Here is a 21,900-nt window from a genome sequence, read left to right as displayed (position 1 = left end):
ATAAGCATCAACTCTAGAGATCTGTAGGAGATTGCGGAATCAATCCCTATAGGGGATTGGGGTACCCATCCTGATAAGAATGGAGGGCAAGTAAAGAATAGCACTTTGTGGGTGTGAGAGTATGTGATATTTCCGTTTGAAATAGTAAAACCTTTTTTCTCACGTGATGAGCGCATAATTTTTGCGTCGAACAACGTTAAATTTCCCTTATGTGATTTACTTGTGTTCTTCTCCGTTTGTAGTTGTGCATCTATTATCCCTAACATAGAGATCAAATAGTTATCAAGAATGTTTTATTTAAATCTCAATCCAAATTCAAAATCCATGAAGGTCGGGCTTTAAACACCAAGAAATACATATTGATGTTCGGGTACTACTTTGATGATCACGGAAACGAATGGTTAGGCATGCGTCAGTTTCTTTTTTTCTCTCGTCTCGTTGAATTTCCCCCCTTATCTTTCTGAGTGAATCATTATGACCTTTGAAAGTCATCCAAACAAAGGTGACAATTGTTAGCCAGTTGTTTTAACATGAAAACATTTTGAGGAGAGAGAGGATTCGGGTTACATAGATTAAGAATCGACTAAGTGGAAATTGACCAAACAGTCCTACTATGCAACGACATCGAGCAGCACCGTTCATCCCTGAAAGAAAAGAAATTTACACGTAACATGCACGGGCCGGGCTGATTTTCCATGCAATTGTCAATTAATGAAACTGATTTATCCACATGTTGAGCTTCATGCTCTAAGCCAAATTTATCTCCTTCGTTTCTTCAAGAAAATAAATATTTCTCAATATTACATAATTTAATATTTTTAAGGTTCGATTGCATGATAAATTATCATTTCAGTTAATCATAAGATTTCAACTTAATTATTAAGATTGTACATTGATTTAGTACTACAATGTGAATATGAGATGAAGTCCTAAATCCAAAAAAAATAAAAATCACAAGATAAAAGTCTTACAACCTAAAAAGATTTTTAAAATCACAACAAAAAACTTTTAAGGATATATAAAATAAAATTTTTATTAAAAAATCATTTTTAGTAAAAATAACCCCTCCCCCATTCTCTCCCTAGTTTTTAGGTACAATATATATAGAAATACATAATGAATATGCAATACGACATTCTTTCGAAACGGTAGAGAGACAGAGGATAGCCCTGATGAGAAGAGAATGACGAGCTAAAATTAAAATCATTTCTCATCATGCTAGAACATAAATAACTCGACACTCTATGGTAACTTGACCTCGAGACTTATGCTTTACTTTGTGATGTTACTAACCATTAAACTAATTAAGGGGCGGCTGACGATAATCTTATTGTCAATGCAATAGTCTTGACTAATTATCAAAAATATTATGAATAATTATCATACATAATAATCTAGAAATATAAATTAAATAAATAAATAACATATAAAATAAGGAGGGATTTGTGTTTGTTCAATAATCAATATACATATCATCATCTTGAAGGTATGGGCAATTTGTTGTCATGCATGATTCTAAAAGAGATGTACTTACGGGGTACATCGTTTTTCTAATGCTTACTTTATTAATAGAGGAAAAACATAAAGTTTCAATGCCAACATGATCAAATAGATCCATTAGATGATACGTTAAGTTGAATAAAGATTTCTCTATTAAACTTATTAAACCAGCCGGCAAGCAAAAACGTCCCCTACCAATGTGTAGTTTGCATTTGAAATTTAATACTATTTTACGGAATCCAAAATAGAATGTTGAGCTCTTGCCCATGCTAACATTTTCTATTATCGAATTCTTTTATTCCTTTCGAGGGAAATAGATGTTTGTTTTTTATGGTTCATAGAAGAGAAAACAGACTTGCATAGGGAGAAAATATAATATGTCATATAGGATATAGCATGGTATAATAAATTTTAAAATTATCAATTAAAAAATATTTGATGGAAATACATAATAGTTTTTACCTTTGGATTTGAATTGGTTCATGTAATATGCCCATATTATTATTAATTGGGATAAAATAAATTTTACAGCCACGTGGAATTTTACTTAATGGATGTCATAAGTTTGAAATTATCAAAGAAGAGATCATTAAGAAAGAGAGAAAAAAAATGCAAAAATCATGCAGTTATGTAGTTCATGCAATAATAATAATAATAATAATAATAATAATAATAATAATAATAATAATAATAATAATAATAATAATAATAATAATAATAATAATTATTATTATTATTATTATTATTATTATTATTATTATTATTATTATTATTATTATTATTATTATTATTATTATTATTATTATTATTATTATTATTATTATTATTATTATTATTATTATTATTATTATTATTATTATTATTATTATTATTATTATTAGGTAGCCTTATTGTAATTTGAATAGTTGCATTGTATTTGTCACTATTTTCTACTACAAATATTTTACTATATTGGATTATTACAAAAATATAAAATGATTCCAACCCATATGAAAGTAATATTAAAATGTATGTTTATATATGACAAATTGATATTATAGTATAGATAAAACGTTTTTGCCCTTGCATTATTATTAAATTAGAAAGATACATATATTTAATTATTACGACACAGTATATACACTAAAGAAGATGAACATTGAGAAAATATCTCATGCTCTACGAGTATAAAATTCTTTTTTGACGAATTCATGCAAAATAAATTTCCATCTTTAGAATTTTCCATCCGAAAAGGCCTGCAATAGGCCATAAATCCTTCATGAATCGGATTAGATTACCTAATATCATTTTAAAAATACGGTTAGGTTATCTATTTGCTATCTCGTAAGATTCAACGAGACATTACACTATCAAAGAGTATGGAATATAAAAGTAACAACAAAAATGTCTTTAATATCATAATATCACCAAAAGAATATTAGTTAATTTTCTCCTTATTTTAAAATTTTATTTATTATGTAGGGATAAAAAGTTTTCCAAAAAAAAATGAATTATCTGGTACAATCCGTATTAAACTACCAAATGAACCATCCAATACAATTTTTTCCCTTTTCTAGCAAACAAACGATTCAATAGAAAGTTTCGATAAACCCATTCAAATAATATGAAAACCAAAAGAAATGATACAATCTTAAATTGTTTATTGTAAAGTCTTTCTGGGTCTCGAGTAAAGTAATCAATCTGTCTCTAATGGTTTCAAGTTTCAACCTCCATAACAATTGGAGATACGCAACAACCAATCTCGTACCTTGTGATAATAAAAATTTTCACATATTCCTGGACCACATTTACATGTCCTCTATTCAATTAGCCTCTCTTAATTTTAAATCACTAATAAGAAATTGTTCTTGACTTACTTAAAAATAAGGTTTTTCAGATGTGCTTTTGATACTGTGATGACAACCTCTTGTAGTGGTGAAATTACACTAGGTCAAGAGGTGCCCGACCACCGTTGGGTAGACCTGTCCCACTTCCCCTAGTTAGATCTACAAGGTCAAGCTAGTATGGAACATGGAGTGCATGGATGGCTTGACCCAGATGACTTGGCAAGCCTTGTAAAGAATAAAAGTTAGATAGACCTTATACAGTTATGGAAATAGCGGCCTATCTGCTCATGACGAGATACTCGGCCTAAAGCCCTGTGATATGCAATGCATTCTAATGAATCAGGTATAGGGGCTGCATAACCACCTTCCCTATTTAGACGAGGCGTGACTCAACAACCTGACAATCGCCAGGCCAAGGAGATCTACGCGAGATCTACCATCGGACGACCAACAACACATAGTTCATTCTATACAATCCCGACACTTGCTACTATATGGGTACGTGCAAATGAGCAAATCTACTACTTTATTCACTTATGTTCCTAGACAAACTAGTCTAGAGCCCTTCATCAGTTGTGTTCTTGATTGACTTGATTGTTAAATGCGGCTCCCCGACCTACCCCAGGTTGGGTTGCACTGATATTTTCGTGCAGCTAAGAGATAAGTAGAGCTACGTACGTTTTGGAGTCAACACCTTCTTTATAGAGATAATAAGACCAAAGAAATCTTAAGTTAGAATTGTTATCCCCCTACACTTTTTTACCCACTCCCCTATTTTCATCCCCTAGGCCTATGAGTCTCCACTTCTTATAACTAGATTGATGATGAGAAGAAAGAAAAATTGTCTACCTCAACATCTTTGTCTCAGAGCTAGCTAGGGAGATAGAGATTATTTCACTTTTGTGTTGACTACATAAAATCAAAGGAACCAAGTGGTGAGCAGCCAAGGCTGACGTCTTATATATATTGTGGAGAAATTGGAGATGGAATTGTAGATGGAGCAATGCCAATGAAGTTCATGCTTTGTGGTCAAGTGTATGGTGTTGGACGACTTGGGTAAGTCAGAATTAATTGATGTAATGTAATGATGTCTTTCTTTAACATAATGGAGTGTTTATTAAATCTCTCCTACCATAATCTACTCTCATCAGCTAACCTATCAATCTCCATAAACCTTCATGATTTGGACGTGTTGCTCTTCTCTCACCACCCACATATGCACACGATATCAATATGAATAAGGGAGATAGAGAGAGAGATTTAAAATGTCCACGTCCAACATGCCTTGCCTTGTAAGAATTAAGAAGGGCCCAGGTGAATATTTAGGCTTTAAGCATGGTATGATTGAGATTCCTCTCCAACAACCTTACCTTTTTTTTTTGCCATTTTCTTATATTCTTTCCCATAGATTTGAATTGATCAAAGGTTTTGAGCATGACCTCATATAATATATTGAATAGCAACCATAGGGGTGGAGTTGGTTGGATGTTGTGCATTAATTGTGCTGACTATAGCGATTGAACGAGGTAGAGATTGAAACGAGGGTCGAGATTTCAACCTGCTCGTTTTGCAAAGTTGCTTTAAACCACTTACCGTACGCAGCACGTTAATGCACAAGACCCAAGTTGGACTCAAGAAAATGTCGTCTAGTCTTCTAGTTCTAAGACTAGTTCTTATGCTCATACACGAGCGTATGAAATTATGAAAACTATTTCCATTGTGATGCAACTCCAATTCAATAAGGGCTAATTCTTCTTAATAGAACCAAAAAAGGTTTCTTAAAAATTTGGTTAATACTTAAAGATGGAATTCACCTGAAGGAGTACAAAGGTTGTCTCCTATGCAGACACTGTAAGAGTCTAAGCTTAATTTCAATTAGAAACTTTTTTAGGGTTTGGATCTTCAAAGTCATTGACAAAGCTTGAATTCCTTAACTCTTGAATTTTCAAACTAATTGATAGAACCAAAGTAAAAACATGTACAAAGTGCTTAAAGGGAAGCTCTCATTCAATGTTCTACTTTGTTCTCTAATCTAACTGTTAGGGGCTTTATTTATAGCCATACATACATAAGTGCTACTGAAATTAAGACTTGGAAATAGATTTGAACTAGGAAAAGATTGACTACCTAGCCTAGACAACAAGACTCTTAGGTAGGTTTGGTAATGCACTAATGAACCGTTTTTGGTGTTCTATCATTCTCAGAATGCAGAAAATTAACAAAAAAATGTTTGGGAAAGTGGGTCGGTCGTTCTATCGTTATTAGGAAACAATCCGGTCTAATTTTCGTGTTTGGGAAGACTCGTTGTAAAACAACTTTAACTTGTTTTGTTGTTCTCAAAAACAAAAGGCACGTTTCAAAATGATATGCAAAGAAGACACTCGACCATATTGCATTCACACACAACTTTAACTTGGTCAGAAGTGCTTGGATTAACTGGATGGACATGACCTGCTTCAAAAGGGAAACAAGTTTTGCCTTTTGATCTCAGTAAGGGGTGGCTACCTGCTCTAGCCTTCTATGGTTCTTCTTTTTAAGTGTGCATTTGTGTGTTTTTAGGTCAATTGTGCCTGAAATTAGCTAAAATTAGATTACAGTGGAGTACTCCATTACGATTTGATTCATAAGAGATTCGTTTGATATAGCAAAAAGCTAAGAGCCATCTTATTTTGCTTAATCTGCATCCACCACTTAAACATGTAAGATTTTTACTAGAGATTTGGAAACTATGTCTTCGTGTGAATCTTCCAAGCTGATGCTAGCCATCCAAGTCGTAGATATAGCTTTTGTGATGGAAGTTCCTTGGGCATTCTAAGAAGGGTTGAGGGACCATTTGACACCAGTTCTATGAATTTTCGGAGTGTTCTTGGGTGTCAAGTCTAATTTTGAGGCTGAATTTAAAGCACACTATCTCAGAGTGTTCTTGGGTTTGCTCCTTGAGTTCAAGTGAAGTAGGGTACAATGGAGGCAATTGCTGTTGCAGGTTTTTGTGTGTGATTGGCAAAACCACTATTTGATTGGAGTCAGATTCAGATAGCAGTTTTGCCAATCAATTCGGATAGTAGTATATCCTAGCCGAATCTGATCCTTTTACAGATATAGTTATTCCTACTAAAGGAGTAAATTGTAGTGCTCAATTAGCAACATATTTCTTCTAAAGAAATTTTCAAGTTCTACAAACACGAATTTGAAAGCTTAAGCAACTCTCTATTGGTGAATAACTATATCCAATGAGTTGTGAGGTGGTCTTCGGTTATTAATTGCAGCAAGAACAAATACATGTTGTATAACACCTTCCTGTGGAAAGAAAATGATTAGTGGTAGTTCGTATGTCCTGCGAGCCACAACGATTCAGACAAAAGAGCGTACCTGCTTCCCAGGCGTTTTTAAATTTCATCAATTTTTTTTTTTGGGTTTTTTTTTCAAATATGTATCAATGACACCTTTTTATCATAAAATTTGTTCTTATTCACAAATATACAAAACGCCCATCTGTTCCACAGCCATTCTCGAATGTTCTCAACAAAAATTTTACTGAATGGTCAAAACTATGCTTAGGCCACCATTCTTTGATGATAACGCTTGAAAACGATTCACATAAAATGACATTCTCACAAAAAACCATTATATAACTTAAATTAGACAGAATTTTTCAACGAAAACAGAAAAAACAAACTTAGACAGAATTCATATCAATTAAAGTAATTGATTCAATTATAACCCCCACCCAAAAAAAAAATTTGGTACAATTATTTTCATGTTTGACCTAAATGCAGAATTTTTGGACCCATAGAATAAACCCATGACCATACAAACGTATTAAACAAAAAACCAACACTTAATCCTATCATCCCTAATTGAGTACAAAGGAAAATAAGTCAAATTCGGTGCTAAATCTGTGTCACGTTGCCAAGAAAATAAGCTGAAGACTCTTAAGGGCAAAAGCTGCATTAGTATCCTCCCCCAACCCACCCCCTTTACCTTCTAATATTATTTTAAGACAACAATTTTGTTGCCATAACAAGCTTCAAGAGTAGACCAAGTACAAGTGTGTGACTGAATACACTGAGCATTGAAATCAACTATTTACCAGAAGAAGAAAAAAAACAGTATAGAAATCAACTTGACATGACAACTCTTTCACTATATTTTCTGTCCATGAAACATAAAATGACTAGTAAGACTAAAACCTACCAAACACTGTCAGCCAAGGGAAAAGATTATAGACAGGTGACCCAATTGGTATTAAGCAGATACATACTAAGAAATAGGAAAAGCCACAATGATGCATGCAGGGGAAAAATCAATTCATACAATGACCCGCAGCATGTGAGATACTTTACATAAAAATGGTTAAGGAAATTCAGATTAAAATACAAGGTATAAAATCTCCTAAATAGCATTTTATGGGGCTATGATAATTTACATCAATATATTTCTGAACAATGAATTTTAAGGGGCTAACAGATTGGTGAAAGAGGAAGCTTTTCAGTATAAGAGTTGAATTTAATACCAGAAGCTGTTCTTCACCAAACTTATAACTGCTTCACTTTGTATACCATGTGCTTAGAGCCAATTTGCAGTAGTTACCTGGCCTGGCATGGTGTTCAAAGATGGATTATCTGGAACCTTCGCCAAAGAACGGTACTGCAGTTTGACACTCTCTGCATTGTCTAATGTCTTCACCACATACCTAAATTATTAAGGAACCAAGCCTTGTAAATAATTGTAAATTTGAAGGGGGATGAACCTTGAGAAATTATTTCATCATCTAATAGTACTAAATTGACAGGGATGTGGCAACTTTTCCTTCGCTGAAAAAACTTAGAAAAACAACAATGTATACTTATGCAAACTCAACCTATATGATAATGAGAATATTTTAATTCTTAATCTTTTGAAAAACATCTTTCCTAACTCCACAATAAGATCTGATTCTCAACCCCGGACAGGTGGCAGAAGTTCAGCACTGCAGGGTGTATCCAACATAGAATCCATTTCCCCCTATTTCTGTCCTCAACAGACTCAAAAAAATTCTGGAAGACACAACAAATAAAAAATAATTACCAGCTGTATATTCCATCATGCCTTCTAATAATTCCATCAGAATACCTCACATGATGGTTCATGGTTGTAATCCTTTCATCCTACACATGGTTGTCATAGCATCTAGGCAAACAAGGCGTTAAAGGGGGCCTCAACACAAGGCATCATCAACGCCAAAGTGCAGAGTTGGTCGGGTATTAATTATACAACTAGGGCTAACACAAACCTATGAAACAATTCCTCCAACTCTGTTTAAGTATGTTAAGACACTAATGTACAGGGGAGTACCCAACCATGTGGGTGACAGCATCAATGGGCAGGGACACGTGGCAGGGACTTATGATTGGGGAGCGGCTACTCGATGTTAGAGGAGCAACTACTTGCTGTTAGGAATATTCAGAGGGTATGGCTGACTGGAAAGGGGTTCGCTAGGATTTGTCTTGGGCTAGCGGTCTTAGGGCATATTAGGGGAAAGAGGGGTGAAAAGAAAAGGGGGAAATGAATTGGGTTTTTGAAGCAAGCTTGCTTGCAGTGAGAGCAGGGCTCTCAGGTGAGTGAACTGGTTTAGTAGCAGTAGCAGCCGTAGGGTAGTGTAAGTTTCTTGATGTTTGTAATGGAATTTACCGATTGTTAATGGAATCATATGCATTAGAATGTTTATATAGATGCTTATTCCATTGTCCATTGTTCATTATTTGCTTGTCCGTTTCTGTTTAACAATTTCAGTGGGATTGAGCAAGTAAAATTGCCTCGGTGAGAAGGGAACCAGTGCCGGAATTATCAGGGGTGCCGTAGGAGGTTGTTGGAGGTTACAAGGATAATAGTATAACAGCAGGGTCTTATCACAGTATAACATAAATTTCCGGAAATGCTTGAAATAGGTGGGAAGAGTAAACCAATAAGTTAGAATTTTTACACAAATCTCACTCAAATACAAAAATCATCCTATAGATGCATTACAGTAAGTCCCCTAACAATTTCTTCCACCAAGAAATATAGGTGATTTGCCAAAAATACCAAATCTGGAATTTTTTTTTGGAACACCCCCCCCCCCCTCTCTTTCTTCTAAGAGGTGAAACCACTTGAAAGTCATGAAATAGGTTAAAATTTCAGATGAACTAGTGCTTTTGTATTGTGTTTTGTACCGAAACTGAGTGAAAACAGAAGATTCCACTCTAAACCTTGCACTCCTACAAAGTCATACCCAATTTTGTTTTGACCTTTGTTGAGACCAAAGTATTTCACAAAAACTTAATGGTATCCACCAACATCCCAAACTACGGAACATCCAACCCAATCCGTGATGCAAGATGTACAGGGAAACAAAGTTCTGTGCACTTAATTTTAACTACATATTAGTAATTAGTTATTCATCTAGTTAACTAAATTACATCTAGTAAGAAAATTAATGACAAAAAAAATATAAAATAATAAGAAGAGGGACACATTGAGATCATAATCATAATGGAAGAGCTAGAATAATTACTATCAGACGAAAATGGAAAGAGAGAGAAAACCAATGGAAGACGTAGATAAAAGAAAATCAGTAAAGAAATAGAATAAAGCAAACCCAAGGAAATAAAGGGAAAAAAAATCAAGAATCAGGGTGAAATAGATCAAAGCAAATCCGAGTAAATAACTAACCATCCATTCAAGCATTGTGTAGTTACGACAGCCTCACGTCCGACAAAGCGTTGTGGTGTCCTCTTGTTCCCCTGCTTCAAATTCTTCATGCATCATACTCCCAATAAAAATAAAAAATATACAAAAGTAAAAATAGGTCTCTGTAGATTACCTTTATGATAACCCGATCCGTGACAGAAAATGGAAATTGAACACCTCTACCCCTTGAATTGTCCACCAGAAATGGATCCCCAAAACTACATTTTTCCTGTAAGAACAAGGAATCAGAATCTCAAGAGTCAGCCTACAAAAGGACATTCTCAATAGATGCTAATTACGTAAAGCATAGCTGCCAAAGTGGCACCTAAGAGACCAATTCACCCTTCATCAGTGTCACCATGACATCCTCAAATGCCTTGGCCACATAGATGCCTTGACAACAATGACGCAAAGTTCATGTCAGACACTGCCCCCCATTTCTGTATCCTTGATAACCTACTGCCAAAGACGTAGATCATCAAAAGCATGAACCTGTTCGAATCTGTCCCTTCTTCTCTTTGAACGGTAAGACAGCAACTCTTCTTCCCGGCGAAAGGCTTGAACTGCAGAACGGAGAGCTGTAAAACCAAAAGGAAATCAGTACCCACCTTTTGCTCCATTGTTTCATCTTCATTTACCATGATAAAAATAAGTAAAATCCAGTTACTGCATCATCAAATTGAAAAACATGTCTGCAGAGTATATGAAGTCAACAAGTAAATATAACATGCAGAAATCTTTCAACAAACATGAAAAAAATTGAGACATCTGTATACACTTTGACTTTGGGATAAATAAAGAAAAATACAGAACATGCATCATATGGTCTCAATATGACCTTGCATTCACATAATCAAATCCATTTTACCTGAATATGACCTCGCATTTACAAAACCAAATTCCTTTTTCTTGAACTTGACCAACTTCTGCAGAAAATTAACTACATTATCTACTCAAATCTTTCTTCATTTTTATTTTATTTTTCAAGTGCCATATCCCACTAAGAGGCAGAGAGATGCCCAATCTGGCTAGAGCACTTGATGAGCCCAAGCATAACCCAATCCATAAACAAAACACTTAAGCCCAAGTGATGTAGACCACACGTCCATGTGTAGCTACATGAACAAACCCCAAAACCACTAGTGTCGTTGTGGGATTCAACTGCTGCAGTAAGCAGCCTGCTCTGATGATTTAAGGGCCTGTTTGGTTACGTGAATCTAAAGATTTCAAATCTCTAGATTCATGAATCTGAGAATTATACCCGTTTGGTAGTAAAAATCTCTTAAATTCATGAAATCTAGAGATTCATCTTTTTACACTAAAAATGTGAATCTGTAGATTTATGGATAAGGGGTGAAATCCAGAGATTTCAAAAAAGTTATACATTTGCACATTCACAAAAATCACGTCGATCAAATAGCTTTTTAGGATGAATCCACAGATTTCATTCCACAACCAGACATTTAATTTTATAAATTATGACTCCATAGATTTGAAATCTCTAGATATTTGAAATCTCCAGACTCATGTAACCAAACAGGCCCTAACAGGTTTTGTTGGTTCAATGGAGCATATCTATCGAACTTATGGATGAATTCTTTTTTATTTTATTTATTTATGAATTTTTAAAAGCAGGAAAGAATACATGACAAGTCACCTAAAGGATTATTTTATTGAATATAAACCCTAAGATGAGGCATGAGATGGACCATCAATTCCAAGTGTCTGATTTGATTGGTCATTTAACGAGCCTAAAATATGGGTAAGACGTAAGAAACCAGGATTTACTGCAAAAGGTTAGTCTTCTTTTATATAAGCCTATTTCCTTTACTACATCTCCATCCTAGTCAATTTAGGTATCTTGTTAGTTGTTAGTTAGGATTGGGTATGGCCTTTCCTTTTAGCATTTTAAGTCTATTATTGACTCATATAAGTTAGCAAGAGAGGCCAGCAATATAGTTCAATTGATTAATGAAATATTGGCTTGACCATCCTTCTCTTTTCTTCTGCGAGACTCAGATGGCTCAGAGTTGCAGTCCTAGTCCTGTCCTACCTTACTCTATCTTCTCATTCTCTTAAATCTTTCAGTTGATTTTGTGGGAGAACTGTATAATGAGATCTGCCACAATCTAAGGTCTGACTGCATTGCTGGAATTTTGTGACCAATATTTTCAAGAAAGTCCTAACGAGTTCCAATCTACTGATGATAAAATACCATGTAAAGTTCATTTTTCTACAGTGTTTTGTTGAAGTCCACTGCTAGAAAGTACAGTGATCCTACTGTAGGGTTGGCTCTTAGTTGAACTAGCTCTTACATTAGAGTCCCATGATGTAATGCAGATCTGGTTTTAGGCAGCAGATCTGTTACCAACAAGAGAATAGTCAGATAACCCAGGCATCCATCCAGGGATTTAAGGTTGAGCAACTAAGAACAATAATGAGCCGCTATTAAGATTGTGTTCCATGTAAAATTAGTATGATGAGGGAACAGGTATAAACAAGACTTACCATGCACAGAAATCAACCTGCTAATTAATTTACTAGAATTGCAACAAAGCTGGGCCATGGGGATAAGACTTCTTTGAGTTGAATAATGTATTGAAAGGAAATACAGGACAGATCAGAGACATTTGCAGATAGAAGAGATACACCAGCTGCAATGCACTATTTAACAGCAAAGGATATATGAAAAACATATGGATTGAAGTAACTCTGATAAGTCCTACTGCAAAGAGGTCAGGTTACTAATATTATGAAGAAATTCAAAAAAAAAAAAAGGAAATAAACATCCATAATAACTTACAGAGGTTTGGTGCCACTGAGTCTTCTGAAACTGGCCGCGAACAGGTACAGCATGTTTTCTGAACATGCAAGCAAGAAAAAAATTAACAGAAAACCACTCAATCCATATAAAAGTGAAACCATGATGGTGCACAAGGAGTAAGAAATACCATATCTGGGCTTGATAACTTACTGTGCAACTTAAAAATCCAACCAAAAGCCAGTAACTAAAATGGAACCACTTCCATAAAATAAAATTTTGATTTTAATTAGAAAAAAGGAAAATGGAACCATCAATGCAAAAGGAATCTATAGAGTCTAATGCTCACAATAAATACTCATATTTGATTGTTTAATTGATTTCAATGAACAAAAAGTATGGCCAAATTTATTCAACCCCCCCCCCCCCCCCCCCAAAAAAAAAAGGGACAAGGTTAGCAACCAAGAGCAGGGCCAGGCCCGTGGTTGCTAACCATCATCAAACACAAATTTCACCAGTTAATTAACTGCAGTCTAGATAAATTGAATATGACAAATCCAAGGTAATTAAGAAGACGTGATGGTAGCACAACCAATCTTCTGAAATGACATAACTTTCAATACAGGGAAAACAAAGCTTGTGGATTCCTGACTAGCATGGGCCAAATGCAAATAATTTTGCATCAATCTACTTGCTGGTCTTACACTGAGTTTCATCTTTAGGTTTTGTCTATTAATGACGAGGACTTCTTAACTACTAGATAAGTTCACTACTTTCAAACACTGACACTAATAAGAGTAATCATTCTGGCATTGGGCAAGTCCAGAAAGACACCCCCAAACATTTTTCAAAGATTGGGTACCTCTGGCGTTTACCCTTATATTTTTTATACATTGGGCTAAACTTTAGTCACTTTCCATACATATGCTCTGACCAAGATTTTACCCGTTAAAGTAGGATTGAGGCGTAATGTCACATGTACTTCCTCAAGTAGTGCCACATGGCAAGTTGTGAACTACTAAGTAACTTAAATTCATTATGCAGAACGAACTGTAGAAAGACACTCCTATCAGATAAATACACCAAAAGCCTGTAAACAACATGATGTAAGAGATAACATTAAATCCTTCAGGTAATAACAAATTGTAAATATGAGACTCTGAAATATAACAAACAGAAGAACTATTTTCTTTTAATCAATAGTGAATAATAAAAAAATGGAAGCATGGAAACAACAAAATAAGCCCAGGCAAAATTGCAATAACCTGACAAATCCTTGAAAACCTAAGAACATGCAAAACAACAGATCATAAATGGGAAAAGGACTGCAAGAAACAACTCAAAATGGCAGCAACAATGGTCAAGCTACAATGTTGACACAACAAAACAATAGGAAGTTTCTAAACTTACCTAAATCTATTTGCATATAAGAAGCAGATCTCAGTGGTCTAACTAAAGTTTAAGGAAAGTTAAAACCTTCCTCTTTCTAGTTTCCACAATTACCAATTAAAACCTAGATTTTCCAACTTAAATGAAAACAATCTATCCCATAATGCGTGAAATGGTTGAATGACTTATTCAAGACAAAAGCAGTGGTCAACCCACCATTCTAATAATACTCTGCATTCCACCACTTCCAAAAGAGTGTCCACAAGGCAGTATCATTGCATCATCCATGAGAAGCCCACTACATAAACAGAAACAAACAATCAGGAAAGCAATCAAAGATGAATCTATTTTTTAATTGCTAAGTCCAGGGTTAAAACTATTTGGTTAATGACATCTGGAATACAAGTACTACAGAAGAAAACCAATACTTCTAAGTTCAAAATTCAAAAGATGACCAATACATTCAGTTATCACCAGTTTTAGCACCTGGTAGTCAAACATTTCTACTTTTGGGGAATCATAGTTCAAAAATTTGCAAAATCTAGGTGAAACAAATTTCACTAGTTTTTCAACAGTCCCCAGGACGCAACAGGAGGCGGAACCCAGAGAAGGCATACTTTTGGTTGAAATTTCAATAATTTCAGTCTCACAATGGACCACTTTGTCAATTTTTGGTCATTAAAGTAGAAATCAATCATTTTTGTAGACAATTCTGTCATATCAGCTATTTGCCCACTGCAGTGGGCAAGCAGAACTCAATAAAAAAAATGCAGTGTGTCAAAATTTCACTACTTTCAGAAACTGCAACATGAGTTTCCTAAATGAAAGGGGGATTATAATCACATTGACAAGCACAAAAACCTATTAAGGCAATAAAACATACAAAAAACAGGGTGTGAGAGAAAAAATTACAAACTGAAGGCCCATATTAACCATCCAACTGGCAAAACTTATTCCTTTACATACAATCAATACAATTGTAAAGGCTCCGCAAAATTCTAGTATTTTGATTCTCAGAAAATAAATTACCTGAATCCAGATGGTCATGCCTGAATCCAGTTGATCATGTGCAAAGATTTTGACAATAGAAAGGGAAAACATGTTTCTGGCATCTAAAGCTGATTCCCCTTCTGTTTTTCCCACCCCCCCCCCCCCGGAGTTGCTAATGTGGGTAGCCAGGCCTTCCACCTGACTATTCCTTTGGGTCTGCGTGAGCTGACCCAATCATTCAAGGATTAAGCAGAAAGGCATTTAAACCCAAGGTGAGTGTCCCCAAGCTTGGAAAAAGGAGGTGAACACAGTCACCTGTCAAATTACACCATGACAAGCACCTGATCACTAAGGTGTACACCCGCAATGGGTGGAGGAGTCACAGGGAATCACTCCCTGCTGCAGCAATGATCAAGGCCAGCTGGGCACTTAGGAGACAAGATCAACAAAAAGAGCAGCAGGGGACAGGTACCAGAGTGTCATTGGGCAGCAGCCATACACTCCAGCAGACCTGAGATCCGAAAGCAAAGGTGGCCCACGTAGAGAGATAGTTAAGGCTTCAGTTGCTAATATAGGGAAGGAAAGGAACAAGAGAAGATAGGCAAGTAGTGAGTAAAGGGAGGGACAAGCTATGCTTGCAGTAGCAGAGCTGGTTCTCAGGTAAGAGATGAGAAATGGAATAGCAGGGGATTGTTGATGATGTAACTCAGTTCTATGTTGCTGCAGTTGAATGAAACCAATGCAATACTCTACTCTAATCTCAATTCTTCTATAGTGTTCTATGTTGTGCTGTGCTGGTGTTTGACTTTACTCTTCAAGAGTGTCAGCAGTGGTTGGATTAAGCAGCAGGGTCTTAACAGACTGATACGCCTTCCTTTAAAGATTGTCATTGTATTATGCAGTAGCAGATAAGCAACCTGTGCAAGAACAAACAGGATCCTATACAAGTAGAGCCCTGTGCACAAAACTCAACTCTCCTACAGCGCACTTGCAAATTAACGAAATGGATAACTAAAGCTATAAATACATATTTCCAATTATGCAACTACAAAAGTAATCACTCGATTCACTCCCAGTAAATTGCACTGCCAATGACCAACTCAAAATTGCTCTCTTAGCCTTCTTATCAGCAACATATTCTTCCTCATATTCAAAATTTCTGACTTTATCCTAACCATCCATTGGTGCTAGCACACCTTAAAACCATCCTCAAAAAGACTTGGGCTCACCCTCAACTGGTCCATTCCTTTCAAAGATGACCAATAATAAAGGCTTCCAAAAATTATCTAATCCACCCCAACTGGCACTCCTCCACATAGATGAAGCAAACTAACATTTCAAGAAAGATGGTTAACACCTGCAGTTTCAGCATAAAACAACACCCATTTCTATGCATTATGAAGCTTCTTATCTCTCACCTAATCCTCTCTTTCCTTGGCCTAATACACCCTTAACCACTACCAACTGTTATCTGAGCATTTTCATCATGCCAGATGAAGTCTCCTTGAAGGTTTTCCAGCCAGTGCAACCAATGCAGGAACGAGGAAAAAGGAAACAAAGCAAATCTAATATCGGGTAGATGAGTGGAGGACATTTGATCAGATCAACTACCCACCTCACAGAAATATTTAGCCTTACCATGTAAGAATCTGTTGTGAAATGAAAGAACTATCTGATCAACCAGTAAAAGAAGCTAGAAAAAGCAGGATAAAGACAGAAGGAGAGAAAATTGAACTAGCAAGAGTTGAATGGTTGGTTCCATCGCTGGACAATGTACTCCGTCTTTTAAGAACTACTAAAAAAAGTTCTAGCTTGTTAGAGATATGATACATTATGTAACACGATAGGAGTACCCTATCACGGTTTGCTTATAGCTTTAGGTCTTTACTTATTAGTCTCCTAGTCTAAATGAGTTTCCTATTAAGCTCTAGCCTTGATTAGGTAAGAATTAGGAGTTATATTCCTTTTGCAATTCTATTTCAGAATGCAATAAATATATGTGTTGGCTGGTACGAATAGAACGTATATTCTATCGTCCAGCCCCATTCTTTCATTGTTCTCTCTTCTTCTCCCTTGATCTTTCTTTCTTTTCTCTCTACCCAATACTAGTTACAGATTTGAGAATTGTTTACATAACTGAGCAGGTGAACCCAATGCCTGAGGCTTCTGACAACCAGAGTCCGGGATCACAATTTTCCTATGCAGTCTTACCCCCAACAATTTTTGTCAGGAGGCTGTCAGCTGTTTTGATGCCTTGACATCGGGGCTACAACTGTGGTCCACCAACCGTTGTGCCAAGGCCCGCCACTGTTTACAGAACTGAGCAAGGAACGTAAATTAAAAAGGAAACTCCTAGAAAACACTACTAAATATATATCTCAACTTAACTAGAACTCTCTCATAACAGAGCAGCCCTCTTATCGAGAGTAAAGCCACCCACAAGTACCATAAATGGTGAACGGATGTCAATTGCTAGAATATCCAGGTTCCCGGAACCCACCTCAGATTCAGTCAGTAAGAACAATCCAATTTTGTTTTCACACCCCTGTCTGAGGGTTGATGTGATTGCACCAGTGGGTGGGATGATACTAGTGCCTGTTGTAGACTGTAGAAATGCAAGAGGTAACCCAAAAAAATCCTGAAGCGACGACACATGTTTGTAAATTAAATTGATCAAATATACTTGACATGTATTTGAATCTCCAAAGTAGGTAGCCTAGGTTCTCTCTCACACGTGAAATTTAACCTCCCATATAGCTCGTGACACTTAAATGATTAAGAGTATTTTCTATTCCCTTGCTTATTTCTATTGTGTGTAAGATTTAACCATGTAGTTAATTAAAACATAATAGGAGAACTTGTGAGATCTAACTGAGGTATAGAGGCCTCTCTCTTTTTCACAAAGGCAAGACAGGATGGTATTCGAAACCTTGGATTATCCCAACTTAACTGGATTCTTGGATATCTAGGTCCTATATCAGATTCCTTGGTCATATCTTGGATATCTCAATATATCTAAGTTCATATATTGGATATATCTTAGTCCGGTCTCAGTGAGATCTTAGTAATATCTTGGAAATCTCGACAAGATCTTGGTATACCTCAGGTAATTTTATGCTTCTCCCTCAAATCTGGCTTTGATTTCAACAAAAGAAATTACCTCAACTGGGCAAGATCTGGCTCCAACTCCCTTTCTTGATGGAGCAAGTTGGGCATCAAAATCAAGATCTTGATCTATGGAGATAAGATGTATCTTGGATACAGCATACTAGTATATCTGTATATGCATTAGGTGAAATTTAAGTGTGTTAGTGGAGAAAATTAAATAATAATCAATAATAAGATTAGTATAGAAAGAAGGCACCCAAGTAAGATGATGCTGAGCTAGATTAAAGGCAAAAGATAACACAACCGAGTGTCCCAAGAAATGTCTAACATAAAGTTTGTGGATGTATGACAAATCCATTGGGGTAAAGCGTCCAACAATCCAGTTCCTACTATCTCTGTATTGCCTGAGTAGGGTAGCCCACAAAATAGTCAAGACAGATTGATTTTCATGCTGTGAGAATTAATTAGCAGTCAATGATCACCATTATTATCAATCTGAGGATGAGTAAGCTGATATGGTTATTAAAAACCTCAGAAGTTAACTGAAAAATAAGCGCGGCACCTATATTAGGCATGATACAGACACCAGCTAAAAGTTGAGCATTGCGATGCAACAGGAAAACCACAAAGCAGTCCATCTTGGTTCCATGTATGCCCCAAAACTGCATTGCTTAATCCTGATATTGTTATGGGAAAATTACATGATTAGATACTTTAGGTCTCCCTTTACAAAAGTAGTCACTCAATGTTTTAGTTAACAAAACTAACCAAAACTGAGTTTGAGTTTACAAAACTAATGATAATAGTGATTTTTCATCCCCTTTGGACATTTTTACCCCTAAAACTAACCATACCAACACATTAGGCAACCATGAAAGCAATGAAAAAAAAAGAGGTTGGGGTGGCAGGAAGATGTTAGTCACTTAATATGTCAATATGGTTAGTTTTAGGGGTAAAAATGTCTAAAGGAGATGAAAAAAATCACTGTTTTGGTTAGTTTTGTAAGCCCAAACTCAGTTTTAACTAGTTTTGTTAAATGAAACATTGAATAGCTACATTTGTAAAGGGAAACCTAAAAGTAGCTAATCATGTAATTTCCCTATGGTTATTTAACAGTTTCATTAGCTAAAATGCTAAATAAGATTAAATTTAACCTAACCAACAAGTCTTCTCCTTCAGTCTGTATGGCCAATAGGAAACCACCAAATTGTCCAAGATATAACTCTAAAACCCATTTTGACAAACCCATGGTAAGAGAACTTAACATTTCTTCAGCAGATCTTAATTGAATGATCACGCCAGATTATTCAGTCAAAGTTCACTTAGGCCATAAAGTAATTAGCTATTATCCATGTATCTGATACATATCACTCGAGAGAAAAAATAATAATAATTCATCCAAGCAACAAGTCTTCTCCGTCAGTCAATATAAAGGTATACGAGAGTGTTACCCAATAGGAAGCCCACCAAATTATGTAAGAAATAACTTCAAAACAAAAAACCTGTGGCAAGAGCCGCAAGACAGGTCAGAGCCAGCATGAGTACTAAAGTTGAATCCGTAGATAGACAACTAAACCATGAATTCTACTGTGAACTAAAGCCAATTCTTCAGCAAGTTCTAATCAAATGATCATCCCAGATTATTCAGTCATAGTTCACATAGGCCATAAAGTAATTTTGTTTTTTCATCTAGGTATCCGATCCATATACAAAGCAGCAGGCTATTATGTTACTTTTCAAAATATTAACACTCATCAGTTTTAAGATATAATTTTGAAGTATAGCCTCATCTCATCACAACACAACACCCATATTACGAAGAACCCAACATTTCTTAAGCAGATTCAATTTGATACTTGCCAGGCATCAAGTAGCAGTCAATGTCAAACAGGGAAAGTAGTCGGCATATGTCAAGAAAGCAAACTAATCCGCATGACATTGGTCCATATGATAGATTACAATAAAAGTATAGAATTTTATATCCATTCCTTAAAAAATGAATATTCCAAGCCATTTACCTAATGGGATCTGAGAGAATTGCCCTTAGAGATTCGCCCGATTCACTCGACAAAGAACCATCTTTTCTCCCACTAATCCCACAACAGTTATCCCCTCCCATTTCCTTCTGGGCAAGGACAGTCCCATTCCCATCTGACCCTTGAAGAAACTGTGTGTAATACACATCGGGTTCTGCAATGTTCACAGCATTCTCAAAGTTGACCCGTCCTTGCTGGTGTTGTTCAGTTTGTACAACGTTTCCGTCCAACAATAATCCTCTACGTGACCCTATTACCGACATAAAACCTCACGAAAACAATTAGAAACATAAGAAGACAAGACCCACCAAAGTAAGAACAGTATAAGAAACAAATTGAACTCTCATACCAAAAGAAGTGTGGTGCTTCTGCAAATTTGCTTTCTCGTTCCGCAATTTCTCCGAACTACTATGTACACTACTGTTGCTATTGTTATTCTTATTATTACCGTTACCCGCAACAACCAGCCCTTCCACTTCACCATCACCCTCATCATCATCCTCGTCATCATCATCTTCATCTTCATCCTCCTCTTCCTCTTCACCTTCTAATCCGTCACCACTAGGCGTCCCAGTGCTTCCGTCTCCATTATTCCAATTCTGATTCTCCGGTTGCTCCCGCCGCCCCGGCGAGCTCTCGAAGATGCTACGCCGAAAGTCCACTCCTGGTGCCGACCCAAAAAACCGCTCTCGCTCGACTGAAAACATTTTTTCATCGACAAAACCACTTACTTCTCTGGTTTTGCGAGCAGAGAACTGCAACGCCTCGTCTTGGAAAACCATCTGCGGATTCAATCCGTTCTCCATCCTCTGCGGTGGAACCAAATCCATCCCTTCTGATGCCATTACTGCAACCCTATGGAGCCCTAGAGCAACCAAGAACCAGCCATGAAGAACGTTTGAATCAAAGAGAAGAGACGAGAGCGAGTGAGAGATGATGATCTTATGATTCAGAGCATGAACAGCAACGAGGGCAAATTTTACCGCAAAACATGACAGTTCCGGATAGTAAATTAAAGTTAAAGGTTGGGGTATTATTGGAATTCAATGATATTTCCCGCAAGATGGGGCCCGTTTGTTTGCAAAGGGTTTTTTTTTGTGTTTTGTTTTTTGAGTTTTTTTTCATGGGACCCACGGTATATTATGTCGCCGAAATATCAGATAATTTGGTGAAAAGTCGGTATGTCACTGCAGAACGATACGAAACGACAGCAATAAAAAATTGCTGGAAAATCATCGAACTGGCAAAATATTAACAAAAATCGAAACTTTCGATGCCGATTCTTCATCTTCTTCGACTCCGATAATGGAAAAACCTCACAATTCTCACCACACTGCCATTCGCTATTCTTCTCCAGCCTACAACTTTTTCTTCTCTCTCTCTCTCTCTCTCTCTCTCTCTCTCTCTCTCTCTCTTGTTTCGTTTCAAGTGAAGCAGCAAGATTTCTGGCGATAGTTCCATCACCAAAAGTAGCCGAAATATTGGCAAAATATTGTCACGTTGGTGGTGTCGTCGGCCACCGGCATGCTAGTTTTGGCCAATAGTTTGAACCTAGATGGCACTCCTTAGTAGGGACCAAATT

The 21,900-nt window shown here is 36.3% G+C and overlaps 1 protein-coding gene across 1 annotated transcript; it reads right to left on the bottom strand.

Moving 5' to 3' along the window:
- Positions 1-6,194: 6,194 nt before the first annotated feature.
- On the bottom strand, positions 6,195-21,307 carry LOC149008029 (RING/U-box superfamily protein). The gene is made up of 8 exons (XM_089165424.1): positions 20,668-21,307; positions 20,301-20,568; positions 14,401-14,482; positions 12,838-12,895; positions 10,527-10,612; positions 10,168-10,263; positions 10,017-10,087; positions 6,195-8,019 (listed from the first exon to the last, which is right to left on the bottom strand). Exons 1-8 carry the CDS (start codon positions 21,161-21,163, stop codon positions 7,893-7,895), a joined length of 1,284 nt encoding a protein of 427 aa, XP_089021550.1. The 5' UTR covers positions 21,164-21,307; the 3' UTR covers positions 6,195-7,892.
- Between the last annotated feature and the right edge of the window lie 593 nt (positions 21,308-21,900).

Source organism: Hakea prostrata, chromosome 8, assembly GCF_041222555.1.
Source record: "Hakea prostrata isolate BN-2017 chromosome 8, UWA_Hpros_2, whole genome shotgun sequence".
Lineage (NCBI taxonomy): Eukaryota > Viridiplantae > Streptophyta > Magnoliopsida > Proteales > Proteaceae > Hakea > Hakea prostrata.
The sequence above is the reverse complement of the archived record's forward strand: the minus strand, read 5'-3'. Positions and strand labels throughout refer to the sequence as shown.